Source organism: Hyperolius riggenbachi, chromosome 4, assembly GCF_040937935.1.
Source record: "Hyperolius riggenbachi isolate aHypRig1 chromosome 4, aHypRig1.pri, whole genome shotgun sequence".
NCBI lineage: Eukaryota > Metazoa > Chordata > Amphibia > Anura > Hyperoliidae > Hyperolius > Hyperolius riggenbachi.
The window spans coordinates 194,249,676-194,265,959 of record NC_090649.1 but is presented as its reverse complement, the minus strand read 5'-3'; the positions used below and the strand labels follow the sequence as shown (position 1 = coordinate 194,265,959).

General features: G+C 46.8%; 2 protein-coding genes across 3 annotated transcripts in view; one reads left to right on the top strand and one right to left on the bottom strand.

Moving 5' to 3' along the window:
• PLAAT1 (phospholipase A and acyltransferase 1) overlaps positions 1 to 16,284 on the top strand; it is a 381,602-nt gene that overhangs the window by 21,456 nt on the left and 343,862 nt on the right. The gene's annotated exons all lie outside the window — the stretch shown is intronic.
• The window catches only part of LOC137571675 (probable cation-transporting ATPase 13A5), a 247,700-nt gene continuing 245,656 nt past the window's right edge, over positions 14,241 to 16,284 (bottom strand). The window contains exon 30 of the mRNA XM_068281173.1: positions 14,241 to 14,537. Within this exon, the coding sequence (XP_068137274.1) occupies positions 14,361 to 14,537 (177 nt within the window). The 3' untranslated portion in view covers positions 14,241 to 14,360. The remainder of the gene's footprint in view (positions 14,538 to 16,284) is intronic.

Sequence of the window (16,284 nt, the reverse complement as noted above, 5' to 3'; positions counted from 1 at the left end):
TGCATATGTATGGGGTAGTTGTGTGTCTATGAGCATATGCATAAGGGAGGTGTGTGTCTATGTGCAGGGGACATTACTACAAACTGGAGCTCCCTGCACAAATGTCAGGCCCCCCCCCCCTCCTCCATAAATCCAGTTACTCACCCCTTAGCAAAGCTTTCCCATCCAACCCCCCCATCCTCAATACCAAGTGTGCCTGGCATGGAAGTGGTACCCCCCCCCCCCCCCCAACATGTCCAGGACCCCCTCCCCCAGCGTATGGCCAGTAATGATGATCTGAATCTGCTAATCATGATTACATCATGATATTTGCATAACATTTTACAACCACAGCCATGCGTAATTATGATTTGGAAATTCAATTGATTTTGTGTAATGCATTTGTAATTTTGCATTAGCAGTTAATACCAAAGCCCTCATACATGCTATCGTCACAAAAATTGCTACGTATGTTAAGGGGAATAGTGGGAACAAGGCAAAAAAAAAACACTACATAGTTTTTGAGAAAATCAATTTTAAAAATTCAAAGGAAAAATGGTTGCTGTACTCAACAAAATGTCATTTTACTGAGTTTAAAAATCGTATGAAGTTGCGGTTCCTGATTACGGTTACAAACAAAATTAATTACAATTTTACCTGAAATTGGGCATTACGACTTTGCATCCTAATTGTTAATTACGATGCAATATAATGATAATGCGAAATTCATGCTCATCACTAGGGGCAAACATAACAATCATTAATCCCTCCCACACCTACCCTCCCATAGCAAGTGTATCCTGTATATATACCCATCCTACCAACAATTGCCCCACAGCAGGCATGGGCAGAAATCACCCCCACCAGTAGCAAAGTATGACCAGCAGAACAATCATTAACTCCTCCCTCTCCCCATAGCAAGTGTGTCCAGAAGCCCCCCCTCCTTAAAGCATAGAGTTTCCAGTATAACAATCCCAATTTCTTCTTTCTTCCCATAAGCAAGTGTATCCAGCATAGTACTGCTCCCTCAACCCCATAGAAAAAACATGCCAAGAGCCCCCATAGCAAAATGTGGCCAGCATAACAGTCCCTGATGTCTCTCTCGCCCTTTAGCAAATGGGTCCAGTATAACCCCTTCCTAACCCCATTCTAAACAGATGTCAGTAACAAGTACCGCTATTACAAAAAGAGTATTATTGGTTTTGTTTAGCGTGGCAAGTTTGGAGTTTCATGAGGTAAAAGAGGGGTGACACCATGAGGTTCTGAACTAGGTGACACCAACTCTAGTGATGCCTCTGTGTGAGAGTTCGATTACTATGCCACTGTGGTGAAGATCTGCAAACATGAATGTGTTGCATTATGCCAGTGTACCACCACAGAGACAATGAATGCACTGTTGTTCACCCTATACTACTCAGATTTCCAGGATTCTTCTAAAGATGTACAGTGTGTTACAACTAAAGACGTCTTATCCTATCCCTATTTCACCCCATGCACAAAATCCTCTCATGCGTTACACAAATAATCTGCTGTGTTATCAGATGATATCAATATAATTTACCCATGACAACTTGCCAGATATGTGTAGCTTCAGAAAAAAACTGTCAGCATATCCTGTCTCATACTGATTTTCTATAGCTCAAATAGAATTAGTACTACTTTGTTATTATTTTTAAATAACTACCAAATTACATAAAGGAACTAGTCATGTCATCTAAAGAAAATATTCAAAAGCTTTAAAAGTAAGATTTTTTTTCTTTCTGTTTTTATTGCATTCATGGCTGTTTCTAGGGCCGTGCGGCCTGTGCCGCTGCACTTGGGCACAGAGGAAGAGGGGGGCGCTGTGATGGCGGGGGAGCCGGAGCCGCGGGGAGGGCAGCCCGACCTCTCCCTCCCTCTCCCTCCCTCTCCCCGGGCCTCTCCCCACTCGGATTGCAGCAGAGTTAGCGTGCAGGGAAGCGCTGCTATACAGTTACTCACCTCCCTGGTTCTGATCGCCGCTCACGCCCTGCTGGTCTCCTCTCTGCCTAGCCGCTGATACACATGCTGCTTCCTGTTAAACAGGAAGCAGCGTGTGTATCAGCGGCTACATTGCAGAGGAGGAGACCGGCGGCTAGTGAACGGCGATCGGAACCAAGTAGGTGAGTAACTGTATAGCAGCGCTAACTGCTGCAGCCCGAGGGGGGAGCATGGAGAGCGGCCCGGGGAGAGGGAGGGAGAGGTCGGGCTGCCCTCCCCACGGCTCCGGCTCCCCCCGCCATTATGAGGGGGCACCTACCTACTTAATCTATACTGGAGAAGCTACCTATCTAAACCTTACTGGGGGCACCTACCTAATCTAACCTGTACTCGGGGGCAGCTACCTATCTAACCTATACTGGGGGGCAGCTACCTATCTATCCTATACTGGGGGGCACCTACCTAATCTAACCTGTACTGGGGACAGCTACTGAGCTACCTATCTATCCTATTCTGGGGGGCACCTACCTAATCTAACCTGTACTGGGGCAGCTGCCTATCTAATCTATACTGGGGGCAGCTACCTATCTAACCTATATGGGGGGCAGCTAGCTAATCTAACCTATACTGGGGAGGCAGCTACCTAATCTAACCTGTACTGGGGGGCACCTACCTAATCTAACCTGTACTGGGGGGCAGCTACCTATCTAACCTATACTGGTTGAACTTGATGGACGTATGTCTTTTTTCAACCAAAATAACTATGTAACTATGTAACTATGTAACTATACTGGGGGCACCTACCTAATCTAACCTATACTGGGGGGCAGCTACCTATCTAACCTATACTGGGGACACTTACTTATCTAACCTGTATTGGGGGGCTGCTACCTATCTAACCTATACTGGGGGCACCTACCTAATCTAACTTATACTGAGGGGCAGCTACCTAATCTAACCTATACTGGGGGGCAGCTACCTATCAAACCTATACTGGGAGGCAGCTACCTATCTAACCTATACTGGGGGCACTTACTTATCTAACCTGTATTGGGGGCACCTACCTACCTAGCTAGCCTATACAGGTGGCAACTATACTTGCTACCTATATTGGAGGCACCTACCTAACTAACCTATACTGGGGGCACCTACCTATTTAACCTATTCTGGGGGCAACTATACTGGCTACCTATATTGGAGGCACCTACCTAGCTAACCTGTACTGGGGGCACCTACTTATCTAACTTATACCGGGGGGTGCCTGCCTATCTAACATATACTGGGGGCAACTATACTGGCTACCTATACTGGAGGCACCTACCTGGCTAACCTATACTGAGGGCAAATTTACTGGCTCACCTATGCCTGGCCACCTATACTCGGGGGAGGGGGGGGGGTGATTTTGCATGGACAGGATACTTCTGTTGCATGAATTGTTCCACTGTCTGTAGGTTTTTACGACGTTGACGTTGTGACCTACACAAAATGACTTCAACTGATGCCCCATTCACATTGCACGCATTGCCATCTGGATTTTGGCAACGCATGCAGGAGGCAGACACGCACGCACGACATCAGAAAGTACATAGACTGCACTGTCTGATGTTCACACTGCATGCGTTCTGGACCAGTGCGGTCCGCGAACGCATGCTGCACGCATTTTTTCCTGAAATGCGTGGCCAACCCTTTCACTGCAGTGAATGAGTATCAGCCACGCAACGCATGCAAACACAGATGGTGTGCGTTCATACACGTTGCCTTTCCGATCGCACGGCCATTTGCGTTTAGTAATATGAACGGGGCCTTAGATAATGAGCCACCAAATAAATAAACAATTCTTAAGAATGATGTGGACTTTTGGGAATGTCTATAGTTAGGTGTAAGAGACTGAGTAAAGTCTATGCTTTAGGCAAGTAACTAAAGTTATTTAAAGTTTTATAGGTTAATTAGTGTTACGAAAGGGAAAAACAGGAAGGGGGAAAAAAGAGGAAGGACTGCTGTCTGGTAACCACAAAACTACAATCTTGTTGGTTTTCTTTTGACACCGAGCAAGCATAATATGTGTGTTTTGTATTTTAATATGAGATGCTACATGTGATATTTTTCAAATTACAATGTTGTCTCACGTGCTAGACTTCTGTCTGTAAGCAGCTATTCCTTCAATAAAATATAGTCTTTTTGACTTGTTGGACTGCAACGATATAGTGTTCTGTTTTTGTTTTAAAGGGATACTGTAGGGGGGTCGGGTAAAAATGAGTTGAAGTTACCCGGGGCTTCTAATGGTCCCCCACAGACATCCAGTGCCCGTGCAGCCACTCACCGATGCTCTGGCCCCGCCTCCAGTTCATTTCTGGAATTTCAGACTTTAAAGTCTGAAAACCACTGCGCCTGCGTTGCCGTGTTCTCACTCCCGCTGATGGCACCAGGAGAGTACTGCGCAGGCCCAGTATGGTCTGTGCCTGCGCCATGCGCTCCTGGTGACATTAGGGGAAGCGAGGACACGGCAACGCAGGCGCAGGGGTTTTCAGACTTTAAAGTCTGAAATTCCAGAAGTGAACCGGAGGCGGGGCCGGAGCATTGGGGAGTGGCTGCGTGGGCACAGGACGCCTGCGGGGACCATTAGAAGCCCGGGTAACTTCAACTCATTTCCCCCCGACCCCCCTACAGTATCCCTTTAAAGCAAATCTGAAAATAAACTGATGAGATACACAATTTTAACTATCCTCCTACTACTAAAATGACTTTTTTTTTAGGACCCTTCAGTTTCATTTTCAACGTAAAAGATAAAAAAGTAAGTTTAAAGTTTTATTGTCTCAACTGAATGATACAATATTTTAATGTTTACTTTACAAAGCTACAGAAGAGATGAACTATGAACTACTGACCTTTTTTTATCTGTCCCATTCAATCATGTAACGATCGGTGGGCGCAGAGAGTATCTGATTACCGGTGATCTGCAGTATCACCGGAAATACAGATATATACCAGATTATAAGTGATCTGCAGTCTCACCGATAATCCGATATACAAACTAACCTCTGTTCACCTGAGTAGAGTGTAGTGTTTGGTGTAACTGTAACACTTAGAGGACAAGGCCTCAATGCAGCAAGGAGTACTGCACAGATTCCTTCCGCGGACCTGAGCTCTCCAAGACGGGAGGAGTCAGACTGACAGTAGGAAGGTATATCTGAAAGTGACCCTCACGAGGAAGGATCGCTAACAGAGCGAGGAACCGCCTCCAATGGTAAGGTCGGTTCTCGAGGTCGGACAAGCCAGGTCGTAAACACACAGACAGATAAAGTACAAGATCAGCAGACAAAGGCAGAGTCAAAGTACAGGCAGGGTTCGGCAACGGGGTATCAGATATATCGGGGTACAAAATCAGGAGGCAGAAACAGAGTCTAGGAGCGAGCCGGGGTTCGGCAACAGAGTATCAGAAATAACGAGGTACAAGATCAGAGTTCAGAAGGGTAGTCAAGGCAGGCAAAAGTCATAACAGATAATCACAATCAAACTAGTACTTTAGCTATCAACAGAATCTAGCTAAGTGTAGGATTACAGCTCCAGCTGGTCCCGGCACACTTGCGGATCTGACTACGGATCTGGGTGCTCCCACATGTGTGATCGCACGCCAGACAAAGAGCAAGTGAACAACCAGCAGTATATATACTCTAGGACCTTTCCAGGACCTCCCTAATTGCTGGTCCAATGGGAGCAGTGGAATTTGTCAGCTGACCCAGCTGGTCAGCCGACTCCCTTCTAACAGCTATTAAAACTCTGCCTCTGTGCTCGCGCGCGTGTAAGTCTGAATCTTGGTGGACTATCAGTCCCAGCCACACCAGTACTGTCTTGCAATGTATCCAGTGAACTGAGTGCGGGAGCCGCCTCCAATGCGGATTCCACAGCTCTGCCTAAGCGGCATGCGGCGTTTTTTCCGCGTTGTGACGCCATGCTGGACGCGGAAACAGCCGCCTCGCCTTGAGAGACAGCGGCTTTTCCGCGTTTCATCACAGTACCCCCCCCCCCGAGGAGTGGACTCCGGACAACTCCTACCAGGCTTCTCGGGGTGTAAGGCATGAAACTCTTTCCTCAACTCATCCGCATGCATGCGAGTCCCCGGTACCCACTGTCTCTCCTCAATGCCATATCCCTTCCAGTGTACCAGATACTGTACCGAGTTCTGGACAATGCGAGAGTCCAAAATTTTCTCTACTTCGAACTCAGGATGACTATCCACCAGGACAGGAGGAGGAGGAGTAGGGCCCACATGGACTGCTGGTTTGAGCAGGGATACGTGAAATGATCTCACCCCACGCATGCTGGCGGGGAGATCAACGGTATAAGTGACGTTGTTGATCTTTTTGGTCACAGAAAACGGACCCACAAACCTGGGGCCCAGTTTGGCAGAAGGCTGCTTCAGGGTCAAGTGACGTGTGGACACCCAGACTAAATCCCCTGGCTGAAACTTCCATTCCATGGAACGTCTCTTGTCCGCTTGACCCTTTTGACTTTGGAACGCTTTCTGCAAATTATCTCTAACAATTCCCCAATTGTCCCTGAGTGACCTCTGCCAATCCTCCAGCGCTGGGAATGGAGAAGAGGCAACTGGCAAAGGGGAGAACTTGGGCAACCTCCCTGTCACAATCTGGAACGGGGAAAAACCAGAAGAAGAACTCTTTAAATTATTCTGCGCAAATTCTGCAAAAGCCAGAAACTTCACCCAGTCATTCTGTGCCTCCGCAACGTAACATCTTAAAAACTGTTCTAAAGACTGATTAATTCGTTCAGTCTGCCCATTCGTCTGTGGGTGGTAGCCTGACGAGAAAGACAGCTTCATGCCCATTTGGTGGCAGAATGCCCTCCAGAATTTAGAGATAAATTGGACTCCCCGATCGGACACAATGTTCTCCGGAATGCCGTGCAGCCGGAAAATGTGGACGATGAATAGGTCAGCCAATTCTTGGGCCGAGGGGAGTCCTTTCAAAGGCACGAAATGGGCCATTTTGCTGAAGCGGTCGACTACCACCCAAATGACCGACATGCCTTCAGACCTGGGGAGCTCACCCACAAAATCCATGGACAAGTGGGTCCATGGTTCACTCGGGGCGGGCAAAGGCTGTAAGGTACCGACAGGTGCCTGCCGGGAGGGTTTACTTTTGGCACATACCGCACATTCCCTGACATATTCCTTGCAGTCTGTTGCCATAGAAGGCCACCAAGCACACCTGGCAATCAGATCCTGCGTTCTGGCAGCACCAGGGTGACCAGCACTCTTATGGGCGTGAAACATTTGTAAGACCTGTAGACGAAAAAACAGTGGGATAAACAAGACCCCCTCCGGTTTCCCCTCAGGGACATCCTGCTGAAAGGGACCCAAAACCTTTGCCCAATCCTCCCAGGTCTCTGTGGCTGCTAACACCAGCCACTGCGGGATGATGGACTCAGGAGCGGGGGGCTGTGCTGTCTCTAATTCGAAACATCTGGACAGGGCATCTGCCTTGATGTTTTTGCTGCCTGGAGTATATGTGACAATAAATCTGAACCTCGTAAAAAATAACGACCAACGGGCCTGTCGGGGACTTAGTCTCTTAGCCCCCTCCATGTATTCCAGATTCTTGTGATCAGTATACACCGTGATCGTGTGTTCTGCCCCTTCTAACCAGTGGCGCCATTCTTCAAATGCCAATTTAATGGCCAGAAGTTCCCGGTTGCCTATGTCGTAGTTTTTCTCTGCCGGTGAAAACCTCCGAGAGAAATAGGCACACGGGTGCAACCTCCCCTGCAGCCCAGAGCGTTGAGACAGCACAGCCCCTACTCCAACTTCTGAGGCATCAACCTCCACAATGAATGGGTAAGAGGTGTCTACGTGTCTCAATATGGGTGCAGAGCAAAACAATTTTTTCAAGTGAGAAAAAGCTGCCACAGCCTCAGGAGACCAGTGGTTGGTATCTGCCCCCTTTTTTGTGAGACTGGTAAGAGGGGCAATTATCGTGGAGTATCCCTTTATGAACCTCCTATAGTAATTCGCAAAACCTAAAAATCTTTGCAGGGGCTTCAACCCCACTGGCTGTGGCCATTCCAGGACAGCTGTGACCTTGGCAGGATCCATTGACAGGCCTGAGGTGGAGATCACATACCCTAAAAATGTGACAGTGGTCACCTCGAAAATACATTTCTCCACCTTGGCATACAGCATATTTTGCCTCAATTTGTCCAACACGAATTTAACGTGGACCCTGTGCTCGGGGAGGTTGTTGGAATAGATTAGTATATCGTCAAGGTATACTAGTACAAATCTACCCAACACCTCCCTGAATACCTCGTTGATTAATTCTTGAAAGACGGCTGGCGCATTGCACAACCCGAAGGGCATCACTAAGTACTCGTAATGCCCGTCGGGAGTGTTGAAGGCCGTCTTCCATTCATCACCCTTTCTAATGCGGACCAGGTTGTATGCACCCCTCAGATCTAATTTTGAAAAGATCTTAGCGTTCGTGACTTGCGTAAATAAATCGTCTATCAATGGTAACGGATAACGATTCTTCACCGTGATTTTATTCAGGCCACGGTAGTCGATGCATGGTCGCAGCCCTCCATCTTTTTTCTTAACAAAAAAGAAACCGGCCCCTGCAGGCGACCGGGAGGGGCGAATGAACCCTTTGGCTAAATTGTCACGAATGTACTCCTGCATCGCTATTTTCTCTGGTCCAGACAAATTATACAAGTGACCCCTAGGGGGCATACAACCGGCGCGGAGATCGATGGGGCAATCGAAAGGGCGATGAGGAGGTAACTTGTCAGCAGCCTTGGGACAGAATACATCCGAGAACTCGGAGTATTGCTCGGGAACCCCCTCCACATGCAACTTGGTCTGACCTAAAGTCACCTTCCCTAGACACTGTTGGGAACAGAAGTCTGACCAACTAGTTAATTGTCCTGTAGCCCAATTAATCTGTGGCGAATGGTGCTGCAGCCAGGGCATTCCTAAAACAATTGTGGAGGTGGTCATGTGTAATACAAAGAAACTTAGACTTTCATTATGTAGAACCCCAATAGTGACTTCCACCTCTGGTGTCTGAGACAGCGGACGGTCCCTTTGCAGCGGGGAGTCGTCCACAGCAGTAACCTGGATAGGTGGTTTTACTGAGGTGAGCGGAATGCCCAACTTTTCTGCAAACTCTGAACTCATAAAGTTAGCCGCGGAGCCTGAATCAACAAAGGCTTCTGTGGCTTCAGATTTGTCCCCCCATGTAATCATACAGGGAAGGAGCAAACGTTTTTCGTTTAAGGGTATGAGCCGGGCACCTAGGGTGCTACCCCCTACCACTCCTAAACGGTAGCATCTTCCCGGCTTGTTAGGGCAGTTTTGTACTATATGCCCCCCTTCAGCACAGTACAGACACAGCTGTTCGGTCATTCTCCGTCTTCGCTCTACCTGGGTCAATTTTGACCGAGCAATCTGTATTGGCTCGGATGGAGGCAAGACGGGAGAAGGTGCAATAGTAGGAGGTGGAGTCACTGGGACCGTAGTGTAAGATACCCCTCTGACACGGGAACTACCCCTGGTCTGTTTTTGGTAGCGCAGCCTGCGGTCGATTCGGATGGCCGCTGAGATGGCCTCATCGACTGATCTGGGCTCGGGCTGGCTTAACATCAAATCAGAGACCTCATCGGACAGCCCTGACAAGAAACGATCTAATAGGGCATAAGTGTCCCACCTGGCCGTAACTGACCACCTCCTAAACTCGGCCGCGTAATCTTCGACCGGACCTTCGCCTTGACGCAAAAGCTTGAGCTTCCGCTCAGAAGTCGAAGCAAGGTCCGAATCGTCGTAAATTACTGCCATAGCTTTAAAGAATTCCTCTACAGAGGTAAGAGCTTTGTCTCCGGTGGGCAGGCTATATGCCCAAGACTGGGAGTCGCCGGACAACAAAGTCTTTATAAACGTGACCCTCTGGGTCTCAGTACCCGAAGATTGGGGTCTCAACTCAAAATAGGACAATACTCTACTCCTAAAATTCCGGAAGTCAGATCTGTGGCCGGAAAAGCTTTCAGGTACAGGCATACGTATGTCAGAGCTAGGAGAGGATCGCACATGATCCACTGATGTCTGGAGGATTTGTACAGACCCTGATAGGGCATCAATAAGAGTCATGTGGGCGCCCAGTACTTGATTGATGTTGTCCACCGAAGTGGCAAGTACACCCAGACAATCAGTGTTTGCGTCCATTTTGTATTTGGTCTGGCGTTCTGTAACGATCGGTGGGCGCAGAGAGTATCTGATTACCGGTGATCTGCAGTATCACCGGAAATACAGATATATACCAGATTATAAGTGATCTGCAGTCTCACCGATAATCCGATATACAAACTAACCTCTGTTCACCTGAGTAGAGTGTAGTGTTTGGTGTAACTGTAACACTTAGAGGACAAGGCCTCAATGCAGCAAGGAGTACTGCACAGATTCCTTCCGCAGACCTGAGCTCTCCAAGACGGGAGGAGTCAGACTGACAGTAGGAAGGTATATCTGAAAGTGACCCTCAGGAGGAAGGATCGCTAACAGAGCGAGGAACCGCCTCCAATGGTAAGGTCGGTTCTCGAGGTTGGACAAGCCAGGTCGTAAACACACAGACAGATAAAGTACAAGATCAGCAGACAAAGGCAGAGTCAAAGTACAGGCAGGGTTCGGCAACGGGGTATCAGATATATCGGGGTACAAAATCAGGAGGCAGAAACAGAGTCTAGGAGCGGGCCGGGGTTCGGCAACAGAGTATCAGAAATAACGAGGTACAAGATCAGAGTTCAGAAGGGTAGTCAAGGCAGGCAAAAGTCATAACAGATAATCACAATCAAACTAGTACTTTAGCTATCAACAGAATCTAGCTAAGTGTAGGATTACAGCTCCAGCTGGTCCCGGCACACTTGCGGATCTGACTACGGATCTGGGTGCTCCCACATGTGTGATCGCACGCCAGACAAAGAGCAAGTGAACAACCAGCAGTATATATACTCTAGGACCTTTCCAGGACCTCCCTAATTGCTGGTCCAATGGGAGCAGTGGAATTTGTCAGCTGACCCAGCTGGTCAGCCGACTCCCTTCTAACAGCTATTAAAACTCTGCCTCTGTGCTCGCGCGCGTGTAAGTCTGAATCTTGGTGGACTATCAGTCCCAGCCACACCAGTACTGTCTTGCAATGTATCCAGTGAACTGAGTGCGGGAGCCGCCTCCAATGCGGATTCCACCGCTCTGCCTAAGCGGCATGCAGCGTTTTTTCCGCGTTGTGACGCCATGCTGGACGCGGAAACAGCCGCCTCGCCTTGAGAGACAGCGGCTTTTCCGCGTTTCATCACAAATCAGAAGCTATTCTCTGCCAAGAAAGAGTTTAATGGCTGTAACTAGTTATCAGAGAGGGTTACACTATAATCTGGCTAGATACCAACTAGAGAGAAACTGTCATTTGCATACCTGAATGTTTAACCCTTTCTGTGAGAAAAAGAAAAAAGGAACAGAGCCTAGTTATATGCTGGGAAGGACACTATACACACACGTTTATCTCATCATATTACATGTCAGTTCAAGTACCAAAGAAATACAAATTATTCCCTATTCCCATATTTTATAGTCAAACTAAAGGGTAAAATAATAGTTACAAAACAGTGAAATACAAGCTCTAGGCTCACACATAGGATTGCTACAGCTAGTTGTAACGATGTATCACTTTAAAAAATGGTCTTTGAAATATTGATTATTTATTTTGGGTGATCTTGCTCTCCTTTATGGAGTTGGGAAATAGGAGGACAAGAAGGAGCAAACTTCCAACTCCTGTAGCAAGAAGTAACATTACTGATCAGGCATGGTTTTCTGTCATGCCTGATCGCTAATGAGCAGTCAGCAGGCATCAGGGAACATATTTTGGCCAAAACTAACACCATCGATCACTTTGGGCAACCTGAGTTAAAACTGTGTATGACTGAATTGGATCAAATGAAGAAGACATGGGGTTCAGGGACCAAGGGTGCCCCATGCTATCATTTTTGTAGAGGGGCCCTATTAAGTGAAGTCCAGTTACGCCCCTGGTTGAGTGTTAAAAGAAAACTGACTCCAAATGTGAAATACTTTATATACCTCAATCCTGGATTTTCGAAAGGTAAAAAGCATTGATGTTATGCTACCGCTGGTATTCTGGCACAGTATAAGGGGAAAGATGTAAGCCTATCAGCCCAAGCCCTGGGAGAGAATGAATTATGACTTCCCCATGTAAAACAAAGGTAAACAAAGCTTATTTTGCAATTTGAGCAATGACCAGTTATTTTATGATTAGTCAGGGTTCTTTAGTTAGGTCTTTATGAAAAGAGTGTTTTAATCTGTGTCCAGTACATCATAGATCTTGAAGGATTTTTATCTTAGTTCACTAATTCTTTATATTGGAAATCAGACCATTAATAATAAGTGGCTATCTTTATGCTACAATTTGATTTCAAATTTCCCATGTAGTTCAGCCCTTCTTTACATCTATTATACGTATGAGATTAGCCTGCATTTACAGCTAGTATTGTTACACACACACCTTTCCAAATAATCCATTGTTTCATTACATAACAAACATATAACCAAGCCATCTATGCACATCTCCAATGTCTGGTTTAGATTCAGATTACATGTACATTACTTAATAGCTAATAATGCACAGAGTGTTCTCTTTGAAAATGTTTGCACAACCTCTGTCAAATATGTGCCTTTGTTTACAACCCCAGTGCCCACTCAGAACTTGTGTGTACCTCTGTATTGCTATTTCTGAGAAAAAGGTCTGCAGGGCCATGCAGAGGGTCCTTGAGTGGGGTGCTCAAATTTGAAAAAGGCCTCCCCCCTCCCAAAATGCACAGTAGTACCTACAAGTGGTGGGGGACCCCCCTCCCCGCCCCCTTGCCCTGCAGTGACATGTGACCTTCACCCCCTTTCCCTGCACTCAAACTGTCCCAAACCATCCCCCTGAGCCCCTCCGCTTGACACATACATTCAGTCACAGAAGCGCTGGCTGCATTCAAGGGTGTGGAGCCATTCAGACCTTTCACTGGTGGCTGCACGTCTCCCCACTCCTCGTTTCTTGCTAGGGGGGTACTGGTTGTCATATGGGTGCTGAATGCAGATGCTGGGTGCTGGCTATGGGTGGGCATTGGGTGTCACATGGGTTTTAAATGCAGGTACTTTGGGTGTGGGTACTGATTAAGTGGGTTTTTGGTGCAGATAGTGGGTGCCATGTGGAGGCTGTGTGCAGGTGTGAGTAATGGGTGCAATGCCAGGCCTGGGTGCAGGTATTAGGTGTCATGTGAGTACTGGGTGCCTACTATGGGAGAAAGGGTTGTGGGTGGATGTTGGGAGAAGTAGAGATCAGAAGATGTCAGTGTGGGTGCTGTAGGAAAGTGAAGCAATTTGGGGGTACTGAGAGAGGGAGAGGTCACTCGGGGTGCTGGGGGAGGGAGAGGTCAGTTTAGGTGCTGAGGGAGGTCACTATGGGTGCTGCTGGGGAGAAGAAGGTGCCATTGGAGGAGGGAGAGGTCAGTGTGGGTGCTGGGGGAGGCGGGATCACTGCATCGCTAATGCTAGGGAGGGAGAGATCAGTATGGGTCCTAGGTGGAGGGAGAGGTCACTGTGAATGCTGGGGAGGGGAGAGGTCACTGCTGTCAGCGAGACACTGTCATATCTTCTCCCAAACAGCTGCAGAATTGGTTATGCTAGGAATACTGTATGAGACCTCTTTACTCCAAAGTTCCCCAGATGGGGAGGAGCTTCCTGCTGGTGGTGGGTGGGGCTTCTATCGTGCCGTGGGCAGAGCTTATTGCAACCATGGCAGGGCTTATTTTTCGCAGCCAAAGGGGCCTTTAATGGGTATTTTAAAAGAGGGGGGTGCTTGGGCACCCAGAGCTTCCCCCTCTGCATGTGTGCCTGTATGTCTGTATAATACAGAACTGATCCGAATTTGTACGGATTACAGTCTTCATGCTATTCAATACAATGGAAAGTGGATACAGCTCTGGGTAGGACTAGACTAGTACTATATTACTTTGTACCCATACTGGTCTTATGTCACATGTCAATTCAGGTAAGCTTACATGTGTTTAAACAGTAAATCAGGTCTTTCTTATCGTATCATTTTGGAGAATTTCTGTGACCATAGTGAGAACTGAGAAGTTTTGTGTCTTTGTTCTGCTCATTATAACTTGATTACATATCTGTAATATTGACTTCATTTACAGCTCTTGGAAAAACATTGATGGATATGCTCAAAATATCTGGAGACATGTTGAATACGTATATACTTTTATTTTTGCATTTTTAAAACAAATAAAACAAATACACTATAGTACATGATCAGTCAAGAGTGGGATGCACTCTTCCTCTAATAATGTTCTTGTGAAGTATATTAAACATTTTCACTTTCCAGAAGTGTGAAACAGTGTGTTGAAGGAAACATCGTTTTCCACAAACAGGAGTCTGTTTCCTTTTCCAAAGTGCTCTGAAACTCTTTATAAAGACTCTTTGACTTGTAGCCAAAAATCTTCTTCATGACTGCCCAGGCTTTTCTGCTGTTAACAAAGACCTGTTGGAAAATGTCAATATGTTTAAATATCTTGTAAACAACATCATAAAGCATTCATAATATTGGTCAATCACCATCAAAGAGTTAAAGGTTGTATTCTACAGTGGGAGGTCCAGAATTATGCTTTGCATGTGGGGTCCATGAGGAGGCCTGAATTTTAATTTGAAGCTGTTTGATAGTAGTCTATTTGGTCTGCCTATAATATCAGTAATGATAACAACTGTACCTAAGAATTGACTACAGTCTGCCAAAATATCAGGCTGGGTTTTTTTCCACCCATAAACATGGGGATACCTTTTCTATAGAAACACCGTCACATGCTGAAAAAGCTTTCTCCTTTTGCCACTTCTTTAATGGAGACATGCTTGGGGTGTGTTGACTGAAATAATGCCACTGGGCACTGTGTCTGCAGACAGAAGTCTGTAATATGTATTACGTAAGGCTGATTTACTAAGGTTCTCTAGGATCAAGGACAGTAGAGAACACACATGCTTCTACTTTTTGGAGGTTAAAAGTTTGAAGTCCACAACTGTGTGTCACACCATAGTGAGGAATTCTGTAAGGCCTCATTAACATGTACTGTTTTTAAAGCAGTAAAACATTTTCTGAGAATTTGAGGCTAGGTTCACAGTGCGACGTTAGCGTTGAATTGTAATGTGTTGCATTATTGTAACGCATTGCTGCAGTGCATTACCTCTAAACGCAATACTTTTAATTTCCTGTATGCTTTACTGTACCTACTTAACCTCCTTGCCGGTTCAATTCCTCCGGCTCGCTACATGATAGCCGCTGAGCGGCGGCATCCCCCCACCCACTCCGATCGCCTTCGGCAATCAGAGTAAGCAAGAAATCCCGTTCAGAACGGGATTTCCTGCAGGGCTTCCCCGGTCGCCATGGCGACAGGGCGGGATGACGTCACCGACGTCATGGACGTCGGGACGTCATAGGGAATCCCGATCCGCCCCTCAACGCTGCCTGGCACTGAATGGCCAGGCAGCGCAGGGGTCTGGGGCGGGGGGAGCGACTCGGCGCGGTGGATTGCGGCGGATCGGCGGCGAGCGGCGGAGATTGGAAGTTACAAGCAGCTAGCAAAGTGCTAGCTGCTTGTAACAAAAAAAAATATGCAAATCGGCCCAGCGGGGCCTGAGAAATCCTCCTGCGCAGGTTACCCGAAATGAGTTCGGGATAACCGTCAAGGAGGTTAATGTGAGTAACAACTTTTTTGTTGTGGTGTGTTGGAAGGCTGCATTGTGACTTTAATGTCACATCACAACGCAACGTCCCACTGTCAACCTAGCCTGACAGGAATCTGTTTATTTTCCAAATGTTTCCACTCTCATTTTGAAGACTGCATGAGGCTGATTTCTCTGAGAATACTACGTGGTAAAATGGGAGCACTACTGGAACAAAAGTGAAGCTGATACCTAGACAAATTATATTTTTCCTTGTTCTGTGGTTCACCATTTTTACTTCTTTTGATTTTTTCACATTTGCACCTTGCAACCAGTGGTTCACATTTATGAATAAATAAAGCTTGAGTAAGAAGTCATCCAGTTGTCAATAGCAACTATAAATCACCGGCTCATAGCCTGGCTGTGCCTTTAACCACTTCACCGCTGAGAGGGTTTTCCCCTTGTGGACCAGAGCAATTTTCACCTTTTAGCGCTCCTCCCTTTTCATTCATCAGTAACTTTATCGGTACTAATCACAATAAAATTATCTATACCTTGTTTTTTTTGCCACCAAT